Source organism: Condylura cristata, unplaced genomic scaffold (genome assembly GCF_000260355.1).
Source record: "Condylura cristata isolate star-nosed mole 26May11 unplaced genomic scaffold, ConCri1.0 scaffold00010, whole genome shotgun sequence".
NCBI lineage: Eukaryota > Metazoa > Chordata > Mammalia > Eulipotyphla > Talpidae > Condylura > Condylura cristata.
Genome location: NW_004567111.1, coordinates 57,431,417 through 57,452,418, shown reverse-complemented (window position 1 = coordinate 57,452,418; position 21,002 = coordinate 57,431,417). Strand labels below are relative to the sequence as shown.

At 37.7% G+C, this 21,002-nt stretch overlaps 1 protein-coding gene across 1 annotated transcript in view; it reads right to left on the bottom strand.

Moving 5' to 3' along the window:
• Positions 1 to 21,002, bottom strand: part of CRYL1 (crystallin, lambda 1) — a 160,006-nt gene that overhangs the window by 100,646 nt on the left and 38,358 nt on the right. The window contains exon 3 of the mRNA XM_004680358.2: positions 14,087 to 14,213. Within this exon, the coding sequence (XP_004680415.2) occupies positions 14,087 to 14,213 (127 nt within the window). The remainder of the gene's footprint in view (positions 1 to 14,086; positions 14,214 to 21,002) is intronic.

Sequence of the window (21,002 nt, the reverse complement as noted above, 5' to 3'; positions counted from 1 at the left end):
GCTGCGCCACCAGGGAGGGCCATCAGTGAGACTTTTATTGGGATGGCGTTAAATCTGTATATCATTTTTGGTAGGATGGACCATTTTGATGATGTTAATTCTCCCGATACATAAGCAGGGGATGTCTTTCCACTTCATGGTGTTTTGTATTTCTTTTCTTTTTTTTTTTTTTACCTTTGCTGATTTTTCTTTTAATGTTTAATGCAATTTTTACATCATTCTTCATTTTTGTACACTGTATGCTTTTTCATCTCGGTTGTTTTATCTCCATGGACTTCCCACCACCAGCTCACCCAAGTGCCATCACTATAGTCCCGTGTGCTCTTCCCACCTGTTTTGATTTTATTCCCCTTTCTCCTCCACCCCATAGAATAAAAAAAAATTATTTTTATGTATACATATAAGAAGTGGCATATGAGGAAGAGGTGCACGGGAAGAGAAGATTCACCAGTGACACAGTAGAGAGCAGAATAGGTGGAGCTACTGAGACCGCTAAGGGGGGCAGTGGGCGAGTCAGGAGAGGTCTGCTGTGTCTTGTGGGTCACTCCATGGTGGGGAGCCAACTCATGCTGTGGTGGCTACGGAGAGCTTGATCGCTGAGGCTGGAACCGAGGCACCACCAGGGAGGCCCGTATGACCTTTGCCTTTTTGTCAACGATCTGGTCTGTCGTTCTCTTGTAATGTCATTTTTAGTTTTGCTGTTAAATGCTTGTGTCAGAGAATATGTTGGGAGATGTTCCCTCTGCCTCTATCTTTTGCGAAAGATTGTAGAGGTTGGTATAGTATCTTCCCTGCATGCTTGATAGAATTCACTGGTAAACCCAGTCTGCTTTCTGTTTTGAAAAGTTACTGATACAATTAAATGCTACAAGGCTATTCCATCTTCTTGTATTTCTTTTAACAGTGTTTTGTAATTTTCTTTGTATAGGTCTTTTACCTCTTTTGTTAGATTGATTCCCGGGTATTTGATTCTTTTTGTTTTCATTGAAATGGGATGTTTTTTGGTTTTTTTGTTTGTTTGTTTGTTTGTTTGTTTGTTTGTTTGTTTGTTTGTTTTATTGCTGTTTCTTCAGATTGGTTGCTTATGTATAGGTAGGCCTCTGATTTTTGTGTGTTGATTTTATATCCTGCTACCTTGCTAAACTGGTTGATGGTTTTGATTAGTTTCTCTGTGGAGTTTTCAGGATTTTCCATGTAGATTAATATATCATCTGCAAATAAGGACAGTTTTACTTTTTTCCTTATTTGGAGTCCTTGTATGTCTTTTTCCTGTTTTATTTCTCTGGCTAGAACTTCCAATGTTATGTTGAAGAGCAATGGTGATAGTGGACATCCTTGTCTTGTTCCCAGTCTCAAGGGAAAGGCTTTCAGCTTTTCTCCATTGAGGATAATATTGGCTGTGTGTTTGTCATAGATGGCTTTTATCATGCTGAGGTATGTTCCTTCTATTCCAAGGATATCGAGGGCTTTAAACATAAATGGGTGTTGAACTTTGTTGAATGCCTTCTCTGCATCTGTTGATATGATTTTGTGGTTTTTATTTTTCTGTCAGTTGATGAGATTACATTAATTGATTTTCTGATGTTAAAACATCCTTGTGCTCCTAAGATAAATGGGCAGGAATTTTTTTTTTTTAAAGAAAAAAGTTTGTAGCCAAGAACCCTTTGCCCCATAAGATTAACATTCAAGACTAAAAGAAGAGCTAGGAACTTCACTGAAAAACAAAAACTGAAATAATTTATCAATATCAACCTGCACATGAAAGAAGTCATAAATGGATTACTATAAGAGCAGAACAATGAATATAGATATAACAGACACCCAAATCATATAACATGGAGGAAGAAGAGAGTAACAGCATGACTCATCAGCATAAGAAGACCTTCAAAAATTAAATGTTAAGACAAACCAAATAAATAAATAAAGTAAGCAATGAGCACTTATGTCTCAATAATCACCTTAAATATAATGGGCCTGAATTCACCAGTGAAAAGGTGTAGAGTGGCTGAATGGATTTCCAAAATAAGGTCAACCTCTGCTGCTTATGAGAAACCAATTTTATCATAACCAAGCTCATGACCAAGTCACAGGCAACAGCTGTGTGTCATTAAGAACTATATCTTCCTAGGGGCTTTGTGGTAACACATCACTCACCATCTTCTCCTTAACAGTGAACTCCATACCAGCAGTAGCACCCTAATCCTAAGTCAGAGTCACAACATAGTTAGACCCTGACTTCTACACTTAAAGAATCAGATCTTGTATGTATTTTGACTAGTCATTTTCTCAAGTCTTATGTGGTCATTGTAGCTTACTACACGGTTACAGATGAAGAGTTAAATGTGCCCAACTCAAGCATAAATGATAAATTTCATTCTTTGCTCATGTATCTTTGAAATTACTCATACCACAAAGTAAACAAGCAAATAAAGAAAAATATATACAGATACATATAAACAAGAGGCATGTACCCAGTTCTGCATACAAATTATCTGAATAAGAATGAAGCATGAGAAGAGTTGTGATAAAAAGTAAGAATAGCGGCCCTCCCTGGTGGCACAGTGGGTTAAAACACTGCACTGAGAAGCTAAAGCCACTTCCTCACGAGTTCAGTTCCCGCCTGCCCCGGAGGCGACCACATGGCGTGGTAGACCTCTCCTGGCCCACCTGCTGCTCCCCTCAGCAGTGTACTTCGTAGATCTGTCTGTTCTGCTCCCCACTCTGTCTCTGGTGAAGCCTCTCACTGCCCCTGAGCCTCTGGCCTGTACCCCAGTTCTGTATGTACAAATAAATAAATCTTTAAAAAAAAAAAAAAAAGGTAAAACTAGCAGGACAAAATGCTTTCCATGTTTGCAAGTAAACACACCGAGGCAGCATGCTTCCAAGTGACCTCATAAGAGATCAGGCAGGAATGGAGCTAGCCCTGAGGAGTTCTACACTCCTTAGGAATAGACATTCTTGATCCTGCCAGGTACATGGCAAGATTCTGGGGTATACTTCAAAAGCCAAAAACAATGACCACTCCTACTGCCAATGCTGCACTTCGGAAATATTTAGAGTAGGGCTCAGCAAAATATGGGTCAAGTTCAGTCCACTGTCTGATTTTGTATGGCCCACAAACTACAAAAAAATTTTAAATTACTGAAGGACTATAAAATAAACAGAAACTATACCCAGACATGAAGCCAAATAACTTAAGACAAATACTGATTCTCTGGATTTTTATATAAAAAAATTATTGGCCCTGGTATTAGTGTTAAGCTTTATTAGCATACAAACTTTCAACAGTCAAGCAATTACTACATAGACTCCTTAATTATTTTCTTAGTCTCCAAATCATACAGATTATTTCAGTGCATTAGACTTTTCTTTCTTAAACATTAATGCCCAACTCTTATATAATATTATTTAATGTTGAACAAACAGTGTACATATAAATGATTTGCTAAACTATAGAAAATACATTCTTAGGTAGATCAGTAGTAAGGACATGGAGAAAGTGGTAGTAACATGTGACTAAATAGTAAATACACCCCTAGACACCAAGCACTGAGCTGTGTTTGGAGACTGAACCCCTACGGCATAGGAAACAAAAGCAAAAGTAAATAAAAATACCATACTGAAAAGTTGTTTTACAGCAAAAGGAACCACTACAAAAAAATGAAAAGAAAATCTGCTGACTAGGGAAAGATATTCATCAGATTCAATCAAAGGCTTATTATAAAATATAACATACAACTCAACAACAATAAAAAACCAAATAACTCAATAAAAAATGTACATTTCAATAGATACTACTCCAAAGAAGACTAATAGGCATGTAAAAAAATGCTCAACTAACTTATTATTAAAGTAATGTAAATCAAAACCACTATATGGTATAACATAATACCATCCAAACAAAGAAATCTCAAAATTCAATAAAAATAAAACAAATAACCCAATTTAAAAGAAAATAAAAGGTTTCAACAGACACTACACAAAAGATTCTATGATATCCTAAGATATGAACTATTGAACTATCATAGGAAAAGATGCTATATATGTGTGTGTGTATTTGTGTGTGTGTGTATATATATATATTACTACATATATATATCTGCAAGAGTATATATCACTTGGATAAATATTTAGGGGGAAATTGCTGTATATACACACATATACATATACATATGCAATACATATGCACACACACACACATACATACATACATACATATACTCTCTTGGGTATATAGTCCCTAAGTATTTATCCAAGAGAGATATAGGTGCTCATATAAATACCTATATATAAATATATACTAAGTATTTATCCAAGAGATATATAGGTGCCCATATAAATACCTATATATAAATGTTTACACCAGCTTTATTCATGATTGATAAAAATTAGAAAACAAACCAGATAATTGGAGAATATTTTTCATCAATACAAAGAATCAGATTACATGAACTTCAAATTCACTGAAAGATGCCAAACCCAAAATACTAATACTGTATGACTCAACTTTACATAATATCCTAGAAGAGACGAAACTGTAGGGATAAATCAGTGGGGTCTAGGCCTCAGGAAATGAGAAAAGAGGTTGAATGCAAAGAGGATGGGAGTATAGTGTGGTGTAGTGGATGAATGTGACAACATGCATTTGTGAAAACACATAGAACTGAACACCAAAACTGGTGAATTTCAGTGTATGTAAATCTCACCTGAGTAGAACTGCTTTTACAATTAAAAAAATAAAGTCATGGGACAGGAAAAGTAAAGTTCAATTTTTAGGACTATGCATGCTCACTATCTGAACACAACACAACCTCATCTGTACCAAAAAGGATTATTTTGAGCCTCAGTGACCCAAGACCAAAAGTCTAATAACCTTCCATCCTTTAAGATAACACACAAATTTTCAAATGGTGTTAGTATTTATGAACGCTGTTTTTTGTAATTATCAACAGATCTGAATTAATCAAGATGATTAAAATTTTTGAGATCTTAAAGGTAAGTTCAGGCAAATTCTGATCATTTATATTGGATAATATAATTTTTACTTGTGGAGTTCGGCTATTGCACGGATTTTATATGTAGAAACTATTCACACGTCATAATTTTGTAAAACATTGTCATGTGCCTAGCAATTACCACACTTCGGATCTTAAGCTGCAGAGATCAGATAAAGCCTCTGTATCACAGCTAATGAGCCTGAACTCTCTTTAAGAGAGTCAACCTTTAGACCAGCTTTTCAAAATAAACTTATTTTTCTAGGACAGTAGACGTTCTTGCCAAGCAAGATTAGATTTCAAAAGTGTACTAAGTGCTAGAAATTCAGGTTTCTTTCATGCCTCACCCACATTTGAGCAGTGTATTAGGAAACGTTCTGATCCAGGTTCCCACCCTCTGGGATTTGGGAAGAAGAAAATCTTCCATGGAGATATTTCTGGTAAATCCTACAATCAGGTTACTTGTAGTTGAAAAACAGAGTCAAGCAATGTTTTTGTTCCTTTGTTCATAAACTCTGGGGTTTTTTTCCCCCCTTTGGTTTTTGAAGTAATATTGGTATACAACAATGTATCTCCAGCCTTTAATAAGTCCCTAAAATCAAGGGATTAGGTCACCAACATGGCTGCAAAGAGTCGCTGGGGTTAAGTTCTTTCTTGGATATAGTTAGTAAGGGACAAACTACAGCAAACTCCAGCCAAGACTCAGACATTCTGAACATGATTGGCAACGCAGGGGAAGCAGGAAAAGGTGAAAGTAACAGAAGAAGAAACAATGGGAGATATCTCCTGGGACCCAACCCCCCCCCACTTCCCCACCTACAAGCCCAGAACACCAGGTTGATTTGCGTTGGGGGGGGGAGGGGCACGACTACTACAGATCCATGGAAATAAGACCTGTGTGAAGGATAAGACTCAGCCTTCTTGCCTTCTTGCCACTGTTGGGGGCAGGGTAGGGGCCTGGCCGCAGCTTGCAGGAAAACACAGGTCCCCTGACATAGCCAGAGGCAGGTGGCAGCAGGGCCCCATCTTGAGCAGTGATTCTCTGATAGTGGAAGCCAGGCAAGGAGTGACAGTCAGCGTACAATATCCAGCCATTAATCTTGGCCAGGGCACGCCTCTACTTCTGAAACAGGCGGGAATCTTCCATGAACTGGGTGCCAGGACCTTGGGTGCCGGGCAGGGTGTGCCAGCCTACACTCAGCTCCCAGGCATTAGATGGAAGAGTGGCAAGGCATGGCTGCAGTTCACTGGAACAGGCAGGGATACACTGCAAAATGGGCAGCACACAGCACCTGACCATAACTAGAAGTTGGAAAGCGCTAGAACTGCCACTACTAGTGCATCGCACCTCATCTGAATTGGAAACCAGGCCAAGGGTGGGGCCACTGCCAACAGGAGCAAAATAAAAACCCCTTAATGAAATCAGGCAACAGAGACTGCTGCCACCAACAAGAATGTGCATCTCCCAATCACAATTACAAGTGAGGAATCTCACCACCACCACTACCACCACCCCCTTAGAACAGTGGAAACACAGAGGACGGAGTCACCAAATATGACACTCAGACTCACCACCATACTCATACCATCACCACTGTGGAGGACTGGTGCATCTAGTCCTCCTTGACCTAGTATGAATACCAGTCCTCGGCCACTCCAGAGGAGAACCCAGAAGAAATGCCGGCCAATACTAACAACACAGTGTCTCAACACGTAGAAAGCATTAAAAAATAAATAATAGAGAAGAAAAAGCACAACTACCCAAGCAAGCCTTCAGGGGAAAATTTCTCCACAAAAAGATCAGTCACCAGAAATCAACAAAGATATAGAAGAACTGCTCATCCTGTCACACAGAGATTTTAGAATCATCATGATAAACAAACGTAAAGAACATGACATGGAAAAAAATTATATGAGACAATCAATGGGCTAAGAATGAAAACAAGACTTAAAAAAGGAAATAAATGGGATGCAGGAGATTAAAAGACTCCTGGAGGAGATAAAGAATTCTGGGAAGAGCAGTGAAAACAAAATAGATGAATGGAAGAACGAGTCAGTTCCCTCAAAGACACAGAAATAAAGACTCAACACATGAAAGGAAAGAGAAGTAAAAAGGAAAGGGAATGAAGAATCACTCCGACAGCTATATGACACCATGAGGAAAGGAATTATCATAGTTACGAGTCTCCCAGAGGGTGAGGAGAAAGACCAAAGAATTGAGAAAATATTCACAGAAATAACTGAAGAGAACTTCCCAAGGATGCAGAAGGAGATGAAAATAGACATACAAGTGAGGACACCAAACTACCACGAAAGGAGAAATACAGCAAGATTCATAATAGTAAAGCTCCTAAGAATCCAAGACAAGCAAAAAATGAGAATGACAAGAGGGAAGAAGCAAGTAACCTATAAACGAAAACCAATCAGACTGACATCAGACTTTTCTGATGAAACACTACAGGCAAGAAGAGAGTGGGAGGACATATTCAACAAACTCCAAGACATCAAATGCCAACCAAGAATACTTTATCCTGCAAAGCTCTCCTACCTATGAAGAATAAGCACATTCTCATACAAACAGAAACACCAGAATTTTGGCACAACGAAACCCCTACTTCAAAAAATACTACAAGAAGTCATTAAGTCAAAGCCAACAGAGGGATGAATAAGAACTGATCAAAGCAAAGAGTAAAAGCACAAAAAGACAAACAAAATGGCAAATATAGGTGCCACTGTAACATATTAACTCTAAATGTAAATGGTTTAAAATCATCAGTAAAAAGACCACAAAGCTGCAGGCTGGATTAAAAAACAAAACCCAAACCTCTGCTGTCTCCAGGAAACACATCTAACTACAAAGGATAAAAATAGATTGAAAGTAAAAGGATGGAAAACAATCCTACAAGCAAATGGAAGGCAGGAACAGCTATTCTTATATCAGATAAAATAGAATTCAAACTAAAAAAAGTTAAAAGAGACACAGATGGCCACTACATTATGATTTAGGGGGAAAAAATAGCAAGAAGACATGAACATACATGCATCAAATGAAGGAGCACCAAAATACATCAGGAAACTACTGTCATCTATGAAAACATGTTAGAGAAAATACATATGTAGTGGGCGATTTCAATATGTCAATCTCAACAATGGACAGATCAACAAGACAAAAAAATAAGCAAAGACAGAAGCTCTAAACAAGGTCCTAGACTTCATGGGTCTAACAGACATCTATAGAACACAGCACCCAAAAAAAATCTGAGTACACATTTTTCTCAAATCCACATGGATCATTCTCAAGGATTGACCACAAAATAAAAATAGCAATAGATGCACTAAGATCGAACTCTTATGCTTTGTAGTCTAAAAAAAGGTGGTAGGCTACACAGAAACCTTCCTTATAAGTTCTCACAAACACTGGCTGCAGTTGTGGACAGCTTTTGCCCAGACTTTACTTAAGTATCACTGAAGCACCCCTAGCATCCTGCAGGTCCTCACCTGCAGGATGCAGGTCTTCTCTGACCATGAAGGAATCAAACTAGAAATAAACCATGTGAAGAAGGCGAGAAACCTACCTACCTCGTGGAGACTGAAATTGACACTACTGGAGGACCACAGGATCAATGAGGAGATCAAGGAAGAAATTTAAAAATACCTTGAGAATGACAATGAGGACAGCTCTCCAAAACTTATGGGACACATTACAGGAAGTTATAAGTTATAAGAAGTTATAAGAAAGTTATAAGAGGAAAACATTTGGCAATACAGACTCATATAAAGAAACAAGAAACAACTCAAAGAAACAATCACCTTAAAGAACTGGAAAAAGAACAAAATAACCCAAAAGCCAGCCAAAGACAGGAAATAATAAAAGTCAAAGCAGAAAATAAATGAAACAGAAGTTTGGAAAACAAACCAAAAAAAAAAAAAATCAATGAAACCAAAAGTTGGTTCTTTGAAAAAGTAAATAAAATAGACAAACCCCTAGGCAGGCTCACAAAGAAAAAACAGGGGATGGCACAAAATAAACAGGATCATAAATGAAAGAGAAATCACAACAGATAGAGGAGAAATCAAAAGAATAATCAGAGAATACAATGAACAGCTATATACAAACAAGTTCAACAATCTAGAAGAGAAGGACAAATTCCTACAACTCTATATTCATCCAAAGCTAGATAAAAAAGAAATAAAAAAAACCAAACAGGCCAATTACAAGCAGTGAAACTGAAGCAGTAATTAAAACCCTCCCCAAGAATAAAAGCCCAGGACCAGATGGATTTAAACTGAAAGGAGTAAGAAGAATTAATACTTGGGTATAGCCAACAAAAAGTCTCCAGACACAGAAGGAGAGCGTTCATCAAGCCTGGAGAGGGGTGGGCACCACGCGACTGCAGTCTTTTGGCCTTCAGCTTTAATGTGACTCTTACATGTAGTTTTTCTCGGGTTTTTAATCACATCGGAAACAGAACAATTTTTTTAAATCCCAAAATTAAACTTCTGCTTGATGGAGTCCTGAGCAGATTACACAGCAAGAAATATTCTAAGTTTTAAATAAAAACCATGTTACAAGCCTACGGGGATTACAGGTGAGAAGGAAAAATGCACAAAATGATGTAAAAATAAACTATTATTTATCAAAAAAATCATGTTGCAAAATTCTATTTAGAGTATAATCTTAAGTACAGCCAGAAGGCTATAGAGGCACGAAACTATTACAACATTTTTGGTGTAATTGAAATTAAGCAGGATTTTCCTAAAACTCCTTTTTTCCTTAAAATATATTTAACACTTGGATTATTAGAAATGCTCATAATTTAACAAGTACATGGTCTAAATAACTAGGCAAGTTTTCCCCCATATTCATCCATTCTTACATTTTCCTTTTTTTTTCATGTTTTTAAAAAAAGATTTATTTATTTATGCAAACAGAACTGGGGTACACACCAGAGGTACAGGGGTGGTGAGAAGATTCACCAGAGACAGAGTAGGGAGCAGAAAAAGCTGATCAACAAAGTTCTCTGATTAATAGTTGCCTGTTAATTTTGTTTTTTGATTTATTATATTTATTTTTTTCTGGCCCCTTATTTGTTCCCTTACATTCCTTCTCTGAGTAAAACTATCTGACATTTTTCTTTTCCTTCTGACTTATTTCACTAAGCATAATCCCTTCCAGTGCCATCCATGTTGCTGTAAATGGCATGAGTTTGTCTTTTTTGATTGCTAGATAGTATTCCATTGTGTATATGTACCGTCCTGGATCCAGTCTTCTATTTTGGAGTATTTAGGTTGTTTCCATGTCTTATCTATTGTAAACAGTGCTGCAATGAACAGAAGGGTGCAGGTGTCCTTTTGATTAATGTTTTGTATCCTTTGGGTAGATTCCTAGGAGTGGAATTGCTGGGTCATGTGGTAGCTTCATATTTAGTAGTTTGAGGAATCTCCACAGCTTCCCATAATGGGTGGATCAGTTTGCATTCCCACCAGAAGTGGGAAGCACATTCTCGCCAACATTTGTTGCTTCCATTTTTTTTTTAGTATGTGCCATTCCTGCTGATATAAGGTAGTATCTCATTGTGGTTTTAATTTGCATTTCCCTGATTACAAGTGATATTGAACTTTTTTTTCATATACCTATTGGCCATTTGCATTTCTTCTTTGGATAAATGTCTTTTTAGTTCTACCCATTTTTTAAAAAGATTTATTTATGCACACATGCAAGAGCTGTGGTGTCAGCCAGAGATGTGGGGAATGGAGGTAGGGGTTGAGAAGATTCACCAGAGATAGAGTGGGGAGCAGACAGGCTGATCTATTGAAATATACTGCTGAGGAGAGGAGCAGGGGAGACAAGAGAGGTCTGCTGCACCTCCCTGGCTGAGGATCAAACTCATGCTGCAGTGGCTGTGAGTAGCTTCATAGTGCTGCATCTTAATGACTTGTGACACCAGGGGGCTCTTCTGGTGCCCATTTTTTGACTAGATGGTTTACTTCCTCTGACAATCTCAACTGAACTATCAATGTACACTATTTTATGTTTACTTTGATTTTTTCAGTTTGTTCACTTTGTTTCCTTATATTCTGCCTTGGTATGTAATCATCCAACCTTTTATCTTTTTGCTTAACTTCACTTTGCGTCATCCTTCAAGGTCTTTTGCTGCAAATGGCAGACTTTCATCTTTCCTTATAGCCAAAGAATATTTCACTGTGAGTATTTAGCTAGTCCTCACTGATCTATCATCTTTCAATGGGCACTTAGGATTACTTAGTAGGCAGGTTTTGATTGGAATTTTACTCACTTGTTTGTTTGGTAAACATAATGTGAGATTAGTGTGCATGAGTTGCAAAATTTGGAAAATCAAATTTGAGTAGTAGAGAAATTTGTACTGTAGAAAAAATATTTAAAGTGCCTAGAAAACCAGCCACCAGACAAAAATAAAGTCTTGACTTATTTTCTTATCCATTTTTTTCCCTCTGATTAGTTGTATCTCCTACTAAACACTTTCCTTGGAGGGTTCTAATCAAATACAGAATTAAGCCTAAGCTTTATTTTTAAGAGAACACTTAAATAGTGCTTCTACGTGCCATGGATTGCACCAAACAATTTACAAATATAATAATTCACAGCATTGAAACTATTCTTCAAGTTGCCACTCAATGCATTCTGGATTTAGTTTCAACTTCACTTCCAATCTCTTCCTACTTCTCCAGCAGCCTTGAAACCCCACTTCACTATCTACTCACTGGCCTATAACACATCATAGGTGCCACTCATCTCCTGTCAGCTCTGCTTATCTCTTTTCAGACACTTACCTCCATCCCTCCCCCAACGCTATCCCCTACATCCACTTCTTCGCAATCCAAGGCAGGCTCCAACAAGGTGGCCAGCATTTATCTCACCTCTCTACCTGCTCCTCCCACCATTACTCTCTGCGGTACAGTCTGAAGAATATGATCCATTTGAGGAATTACCGCTGGTAAAACTTAGAGCAGCTTTCTCAATTTTCCTCTCCCCACGCAACACAACTTCATATGTCTGCATGCAGATATCGCTCAACATGCAAAGGTCATGCATGCACACCATTCAATCTATTAAGTAATATAAGACAGACCAACAAGCTTCAGTTTTAGTACCTACTACATGGAATAGCATTTTGCCACATATAATCATCAAATTTGAATGCAAATGGCCATATCATAAAACATTTTATAAATTTATTATTTCCTTTGTTTAAAGTCTATGCTAAGCACTTTACAGGTCCTTGTTATAAATTACAGTTATAAATTATAAATTACAATCCCCCCAAAATTACCCTTATATATAAGTCTTTATCAAGATCGTATAGGAGGAGTGTTCCTTATATTTTGCAAAATAATGTACTATTTGGGAAAGAAAGAGGAGCCTGAACTTATTCAATCATGTGAGTATAGAAATCATCAGGTAGAATCCATTTTTTAAAATGATATGGCCAGTTAGCTCCATTGGTAAAGTGGAGCTACAATGGGGCTAAGAGACAAAGACATTTAATTTAGATACATTAATTAGTCCTGGCATGAGACTTTACAATTACTAGATATTTGTAAGTAAACTTTACTTACAAAGACCACCTTTAAAGGAAGAAACATGCTATATTGTAGCACCACAGGGTATTACTGACTTTACATCTGTGTCCCTACCCACTTCCTCCATGCCAGAAAGCTCACGCTTAACTGGGTATGGCAGGAGGAACAAAGTCTGAATTGTATTTCCCCATCCAGCAGGGTCAGTGCAGAAATACTCACTTTCCTTCCAAATTAAACCCCTGTGTGGCACTTCTTTGCCAAGAGCTGGCTGGACTTGCTGTGCAGAAGCAAGTCCTGCTCCAGGAGCCGCACAACCAGGTGAGCAAGGCTCACAATGGCTCATGAAAGGAGTTTGCAGGTTCCTTTTAGGACTCTTCAATTTTACACAACCTTCACAGTTAGGGATAAAGATGAAACTTTAGAGAAAAGAAATTAAAAGCAGCCCTGTTCTTATACTCTGTTTGACATGTTTGTTAAATGAACCAGAGAAACATTAACACAGCAAAGCCTGTTAATGTTCAGGCCCTCCCTGGTGGCACAGCAGATTAAAGCTAAGAAGTTAAAGCCACTTCAGCATGAGTTCAATCCCTGCCCTGGAGGTGACCCACATGGTGGGGCAGACCTTGCCTGACCCGCCCGCTGCTCCCCTCAGCAGTGTACTTCATCGGTCAGTCTGGTCTGATCCCCACTCTGTCTCTGGTGAATCTTCTCACTGCTCTTGCACCTCTGGCCTATACCCCAGTCCTGTATATATAAGTAAATAAATCTTTAAACACATACACACACATTCTGCTTTTCTGATTTGCTCCCAAATTCTCAGCTAGCTATTACCACAGTAACAAAATTATATAAACAGGTAGGACTCAAAATATCAAGGAGGGGTATCAGAAGCAATGTTTCTTTTAGTGTTAACTAAATGTTCTTTGATCTTGTCAGTAAGTGAAACATTTTAGAAGACATTTATACCCAGAGGTCTTAAATAGGGCTAGGGACTGTTTCAGGCATAGGAGTTTAGGGAGGACCCTGACCATCAAACTGCCACCACTGCAGCTGCCCCCAGAGTGACCTGGAGTTTTCCCAACTGAGGAAACAGTACACCTGAGAGTTTATCTTTCTGTAAGTGAAGTTGTTGGGAAGACTAAGTTCAAATGTTATAAGCAATGAAAGAATTTCTTTAAAAAAAAAATTTCTTTTAAGTGATGTCTTTAAACCTTTATATAATTATATGTGAAAACAAGAATATAGTTTCTTACTCAACAGGAAAATAATAAAACTAAAAATTTAAGTGTCCAGAAAATCTATTTTGCTCAAATTCTCATCCCTCTGAAAAACACTATTATCACAATAGTTTAGTGAGAGTCCATATAAGAGATGTTTTGAGGAAAATGTTTCCTATCACATGAAACATAATTCTAACTTTGACACAAGACATTCACTTCTTCCAGCGGCTTACCATCTTCCCCTGTTCCTCCACTGAGGTCAGAAAGCAACTTCAAGCCCTGATACACCTGAGTAAATAATCTTCAACTCACCTGAATGTGCATGGCGCCCTCTACTGCTGCTCGAATATCTGAACAACCACTGATGAGTGACAACTGTTGTTCAGCACTCAAAGAGCCTTTCAGAGATCCTGACTGCTCCAGCAACTTCATCTCCTTTCTAGAAAGGAGAGCAATCATTGTGAGTATTCAACAATTTTTTTAAAGAAATTAAGATCAACATAGGTAATCGTTAGGAAAACGCAAATCAAAATCATAATAATATACAGTTCATACCCATTAGTGTGGCTGCTATAGAAAAAAGAGAAAATAAAACAGATGTTGGTGAGGAGTATAGAAGTTGGAAACTTGTTCACATTGGTGGCAATATAAAAGGTACAGTCACTGTGGAAAAGAGTCTAGCAATAAGTCAAAAAGTTAAAAACTACTCTATTATCCAATAAGTCAAAAAGTTAAAAACTATCCTATTATCCAGCAAGTCCACTTCTGAATATATCCAAAAAAAAACTGAAACCAAGAATTAAAACAGATATTTGTACATGTTTGTTCATAGCAGTGCTATTCACAATCACCAAAAGGTAGAAACAATGCAAATGCACAGACAGATGAGCAGATAGATAGTATGTCATACTATGCACATACAACATAATATCATCAAACTTAAAAAGGAAGGAAATTCTGAGACATGTTACAACGTGACTGAATCGTAAGGACATTATGCTAAGTAAAATAAGCCAATCACAAAAGACAAATTATTTACTTATATGTGATACCTAGAGGAATCAAATTCAAAGAAACAGAAAGCAGAAGAGGCTGTTAGGATTTGGGGTGGAAAGAAGAAAGAAGAATTGTTATTTAATAAGTATAAAATTTAAGTTTTGCAAAATGAAAGTTATGGAGGTCGTACAATTAAAATGTACTTAATACCAGTGCCTGAACACTTTAAACTTTTTTTTTAAGATTTATTTATTTATTTGTACAGAACTGGGGTACAGGCCAGAGATGCGGAGGGTGAAAGGATTCACGAGAGACATAGTGGGGTACAGAACAGGCAGATACACGAAGTACACTGCTGAGGGGAGCAGTGGGTGGGTCAGGAGAGGTCTGCCTCACCATGTGGATCTCCTCTGGGGCAGGCGGGGATCGAACTCATGCAGAAATGACTGAAGCCTATTTGTGCTGTGCTTTAATCCGCTGCGCCACCAGGGAGGGCCCACTTCAAACTTTTATGAGTGAATTTTATGTTATATGTATTTTACCACAATTAAAGTTATTTAAAATCCTTTTTTTTTTAAAGATTTATTTTACTTATACTTACAGAACTGGGGTACAGGCGAGAGTTGTGGTGGGTGAGAGGATTCACCAGAGACAGAGTGGAGAGCAGAACAGGCTGACTGATAAAGTACATTACTGAGGGGAGCAGTGGGTGAGTCAGGAGAGGTCTAGTCTGCCATGCCATGTGGGTCAGCTCCCTGGCAGGGGATGGAACTTCTTCTGCAGTAGCTTTGGAGAGCTTCGTAATTCAGTGCTTTAACCTGTTACGCCACCAGGGAGAGCCCTGTATTCCCTTTTTAAAGGGTGAAACAAGGTCCAAGTGGTGAAAACTGGAAAACAGAGCTTCTTCATCCTCATCCTTCAGTCAGTACTTAGGGGGAAGGGTTGAAAAAAGATCTTAAAATCATCAATCAACTGATCATATCAATACATGCAGAGAAGGTATTTGATATGATCAGCACCCACTTACAATAAAAATCTTAGAAAATGTGTTTAAAAACAAATATATCTCGGGCCCTCCCTGGTGGTGCAGCAGGTTAAAGCACAGCACAAAGAAGTTTAAGCCACTTCCACATGAGATCGATCCCCGCCTGCCCCAAAGGAGATCCACATGGTGAGGCAGACCTCTCCTGACCCACCCGCTGCTCCCCTCTGCAGTGTACTTTGTCCATCTGCCTGTTCTGTACCCCACTCTGTCTCTGGTGAATCCTCTCACCCTCTGCATCTCTGGCCTGTACCCCAATTCTGTACGAATAAATAAATAAATTTTTAAAATAAATAAATAAATAAACAAATATATCTCAGCATAATAAATCCCGTAATGGCAAACTGATACTAGCATTGTACTCAATGGTGAGAAACTGAAAACTTTTCTTCTAAGAGCAGGCACAAAACAAATACCCATTTCACCACTACTATTCAACATAGGGTTAGAGTTCCTAGTTAAAGCAATGAGGCAAGAAAAAGATATAAAAGGAATCCAAATTGGAAAAGAAGTAAACTATCAGTACTTACAGATGACATGATTCTATATATAGAAAACTAGAGTGGAAGTGGAAACAAGTGGGGAAGGGACTCCATGGTGCATGGTAAAGAGACACTGGGACTGCTGTAGTGATGGGTGTGGCAGTCAGATGTACATCTGAGGAAGGTGACCATTTCTAGCACTGAGTCATCTACAGTGCTATAAACTAATACTACTTTAATAATAACATAAATAATAATTTCCATTAAAAATTGTAAGTCCTGGGGCCCTCCCTGGTGGCGCAGTGGGTTAAAGCACAGCACTGAGAAGCTAAAGCCACTTCCGCATGAGTTCGATTCCCGCCTGCTGGGAGGTGACCCACATGGCGTGGCAGACCTCCCCTGACCCGCCCGCTGCTCCCCTCAGCAGTGTACTTCGTCAATCTGCCTGTTCTGCTCCCTGCTGTCTCTGGTGAATCCTCTCGCCTTCCATATCTCTGGCCTGTACCCCAGTTCCATGTGAATAAAGAAATAAATCTTTAAAAAAAAAAATTGTAAGTCCTCATGGAACTTGGGAATGATTTTTTTAAAATAAAGGGTGAGTCTCTGACATTTTTCTCATATGATTTGCATGATCTGTGACATCAGCAAAAAGAAATCTCCCTTAAAATAGGGTCAGAAAAATGGGTACCTTCTTTGTTTCTTGCATGCAAGAAGGCTAATACAATGACAGAAAATAATGTAATGTCTTTAGGTTTTTTTTTTAAAGGATTTACTTTTATTTATGTATGCATACAAGAACTGGGGTGCAGACCAGAGGTGCAGGGAGTGAGAGGGTTCACCAGAGATAGAAAGTACATAAATTTTTCTGAAATATACTGCTAAGGGGAGCAGCTGACTATACAGGAGAGGTCTGCTGCTTTCTACTGATTTTTTGTATATGGTTGTCCAGTTTTCACAAGATTATTTGTTGAAAAGTTTGTTCTTTCTCCATTGAATACTCTTGATTCCTTTGTTGACTACATATGCATGAGTTTATTTCTGGGCTCTCTATTCCAACTGCTTGTTGTGTCTGTTTTTATGCCAGTGTCATACTGTTTTGACTACTATAATTTTTGATATAGTTAAAATCAAAAGCAGGATGTCTCCAACTTTGTTCTTTCTCAAATTGCTTTGACTCTTTGGGGTCTTTGTGGTTCCAAACAAACTTTAGGAGTTTTGTTCTATTTCTGTGGAAATGCCAATAGAATTTTAATAGGGATTGCATTGAAAATGTATTGTATTTACTACATTGCATTTCGAAGACTGGATTATTTAATATTAGTTCTTCCAATCCACGAGAAGAGTCTATCCTTCCGTTTATTTCTGTCTTCAATTTCTTTCATCAATGTCATAGCTTACAATGTACAAATTCCCTTTATTTCATTTAATCCTAGGTATTACATTCTTTATGATACAGTTGTAAAAAGGTTAATTTTTTAATTTGTCTTTCTGCTAGTTCATTATTTGTGTATAGAAATGCAACAGACTTTCATATACTCATCTTGTATCCTACAACTCTACTGAATTTGTTCATTCATTCTTTTTTTAAGATATATTTATTTATGAATATAGAACTCAGGTACAGGCTAGAGGTGCAGGGATGGTGACAGGATTCAACAGAGACAGAGTGGGGAGCAGAACAATCAGATTGACAAAGTACACTGCTGAGGGGAACCGTAGGCAAGTCAGGAGAAGTCTGCCACGCCATATGGGTCACTGCCCTGGCTGGGAATTTAACTTGTGTTGAAATGGCTTTAGCTTCACAGTGCTATGCTTTACCCCACCGCACCACCAGGGAGGGCCCTTGTTCATTATTTTTAGCAGTTTTTTTGGAGTCTTTAGGAATTTCTATGTATACAATCATGTTACATGCAAATTGTGGCAGTTTTACTTCTTTTCAATTTTTTTTTCTTTTTCCTGCCTACCTTGACTCTGATTAGGACTTCCAGTAGTGGTAGAAGTAGGCATCCTTGTCTTGTTCCTGATCTTAGAAGAAAAGGTGCATCTGACCACTTTTGTGATGTTATTTATAGTCTTTACTATGTTAAGGTAGTTTCCATGCCCATTTTGTTTAAAGTTCTTTCATAAGTGAACACTGAACTGAGCCATTTTTTTCTGCATTTACTGAGATGATCATGTAATTTCTATTCTTCATATTGTTAATGTAATAGGTCACACTGATTTGTGACCCTGGGATCCCACTTGATCATAATTCATGATACTTTTAATATATTGTTGAATTAAGTTACTAACATTTTGTTGAGGAATGTTATGTCTATATTCATCAAGGATGTTAGTATTAGTGTGTTGTATATTAGTTAGAGTTTTTTTCCTTGTGCATTCTTGTTTGGCTTTGGTATCAGAGTAATACTGGTCATGTACAATATGTTTGGAAGAGTTTGAAAATGACTGTATGAAGTCTTCCTTATGCATTTGATAGAATTCACCAGTAAAATCATCTGGCCTTGGACTTTTTTTCAGTTGTTGTTGAGAGGTTTTGAATTTCTATTGCATCTCCTCACTATTAAATAATGTGTTTAGATTTTCTATTTTTTCATGACTCAATTATAGTAGGCTGGATGTTTCTAGGAATTTATCCATTCTCTAGATTGACAAATTTGTGGACACGTAATTTTGCATAGTAGTCTCTTATAGCTATTTACTTCTATAATATCACTTGTAACATGTTTCATTTCTGATTTCACTGAGGTCTCTCTTAATTTCTTGGTGAGTCTATAACAATTTTATTTAAAAAAAACAAAAACCACAGCTCTGCATTTCAATGAGCTTTCCAGGCTTATGTCTTTCATTTATTTCATCTCTGATCTTTTTTTCTCCTTCCTTCTATTAACTTAAGTCATTCTTCTTGAGGTTTAAAGTTATATTGCTTGAGACTTTTCTTTTTTTATATATGGACTTTTATTTCTATGAATATCCCTTTAGAACTGCTTTTGCTATATCCTATAAGTTTCGGTATTTTTTTTTCTATCTTGATATTATTTATGATTTATATTTCATAAGAGGAGGGAAGTATTCACTGCCCTCATTTAATTAATGATGTTACTCAATGTAAATATAATATGTACTATATAAATAAATTTATAACACAATAATTGATTGACTCAAAACTCTTGTTCACATGAACAGGAAGAAAAACATCACTGATTTTTTTATTTATTGCTGCTAAATTTAACCTACTCCTTTGTTTCCAGTTTTACCAATTTGAAAAAAAAAGATAAATAATAGCTGAATTAACCTGAATCCAATAAACTTAGCTTTAAAAAATCACTAAAATTTGGCCCTCCCTGGTGGCGTAGCGGGTTAAAGCACAGCACTGAGAATCTGGAGCCGCTTCCTCATGAGTTCGATTCCCGCCTGCCCCGGAGGTGACCACACGGCGTGGCAGACCTCTCCTGACCCGCCCGCTGCTCCCCTCAGCAGTGTATTTCGTTGATCTGCCTGTTCTGCACTCCGTTCTGTCTCTGGTGAATTCTCTCACCCTCCACATCTCTGGCTTGTATCCCAGTTCTGTATGCACAAATAAAATAAAATCTTTAAAAAAAAAAAATCACTAAAATTTAGTCTAGCTGTTCATTGACGATCCCAAATTGGCTACTGACTATTCCAAGGTCATAAGCTATTGAAAGCATGAATAGGACTGACACTAATGTTCTCTCTTTCTTAAATTCATTTATAGGGACTGTTTCCTTTTATTTACTCTTACTATTAAACAACAAGAGTGCTCTCATTTGGAAAAACCAAAAAAAGTCTCCTGCCTGGTGGGATTTATTTGTAAGACTAATTGACATAATTTATTGACTTAAAATCTGAATATTCAAACTAACATACTAAAAAGAATAGAGATAAGCTAGTGTGTATTTCCTCCCTCACAAATGTGGCTACAACACAGTCCAGTCTGTTGATAACTGGCCACTACCCAATATCTCCTTTTAGGATTCCATTACCAATAGGCATGCCAATCAGGGTCCCACATTAGCCAACTGTGGCTTCCATGAACTAGACCCAACATGGAAAGCTGAACCAAAAACAGAAGATATATATACAGGTTGATCTTCAGCATGGGTCCATCTAGAGTTTAGCCCCATGGGAGACTCTGCTCAATCAGTTAGGTCTTCCTTTTGGGAAGTTTGAAAGGAAGTCACACAAAATGGGATGTTCAAGAGGACAAGAGAAGCAGCAGATATACAGCCAGTGATGAAGTCACTGCAATGGTGGAACATAAAAAGGCAGTATATGAGATAAGAACCTGCTATCAAACAACTACCCCTCTGAATGCTGCAAGTAACTCCGGCTGCTCTCTATTAGAGGCTCAGTGTTGCCCTACACACTGTATCATTTCTGCAATAGTGATGTAACTGAAGAGTGGTTTTCTGTATCCCTTATTCCAGCAGAGTCACAATAAAACCCTATTAATAGATACAATCTGTATACCTCTATCATGTATACAGAAAACCCCTGAAAGGGGCTTGCAGCTACTTTGTTCAAAGATTAGATGGGCCTACTTTTAAAGGAAATTATATCACTCTAAAACTGCTAGGGTTTAAACTATACCATTTCTATAAATTAGACTTGCAGAAATGTCTAAGACTAGGAATTAATAACACTGGTAAAAGTTAACTATACTGTCCATAAGTATAACCAGAATAAA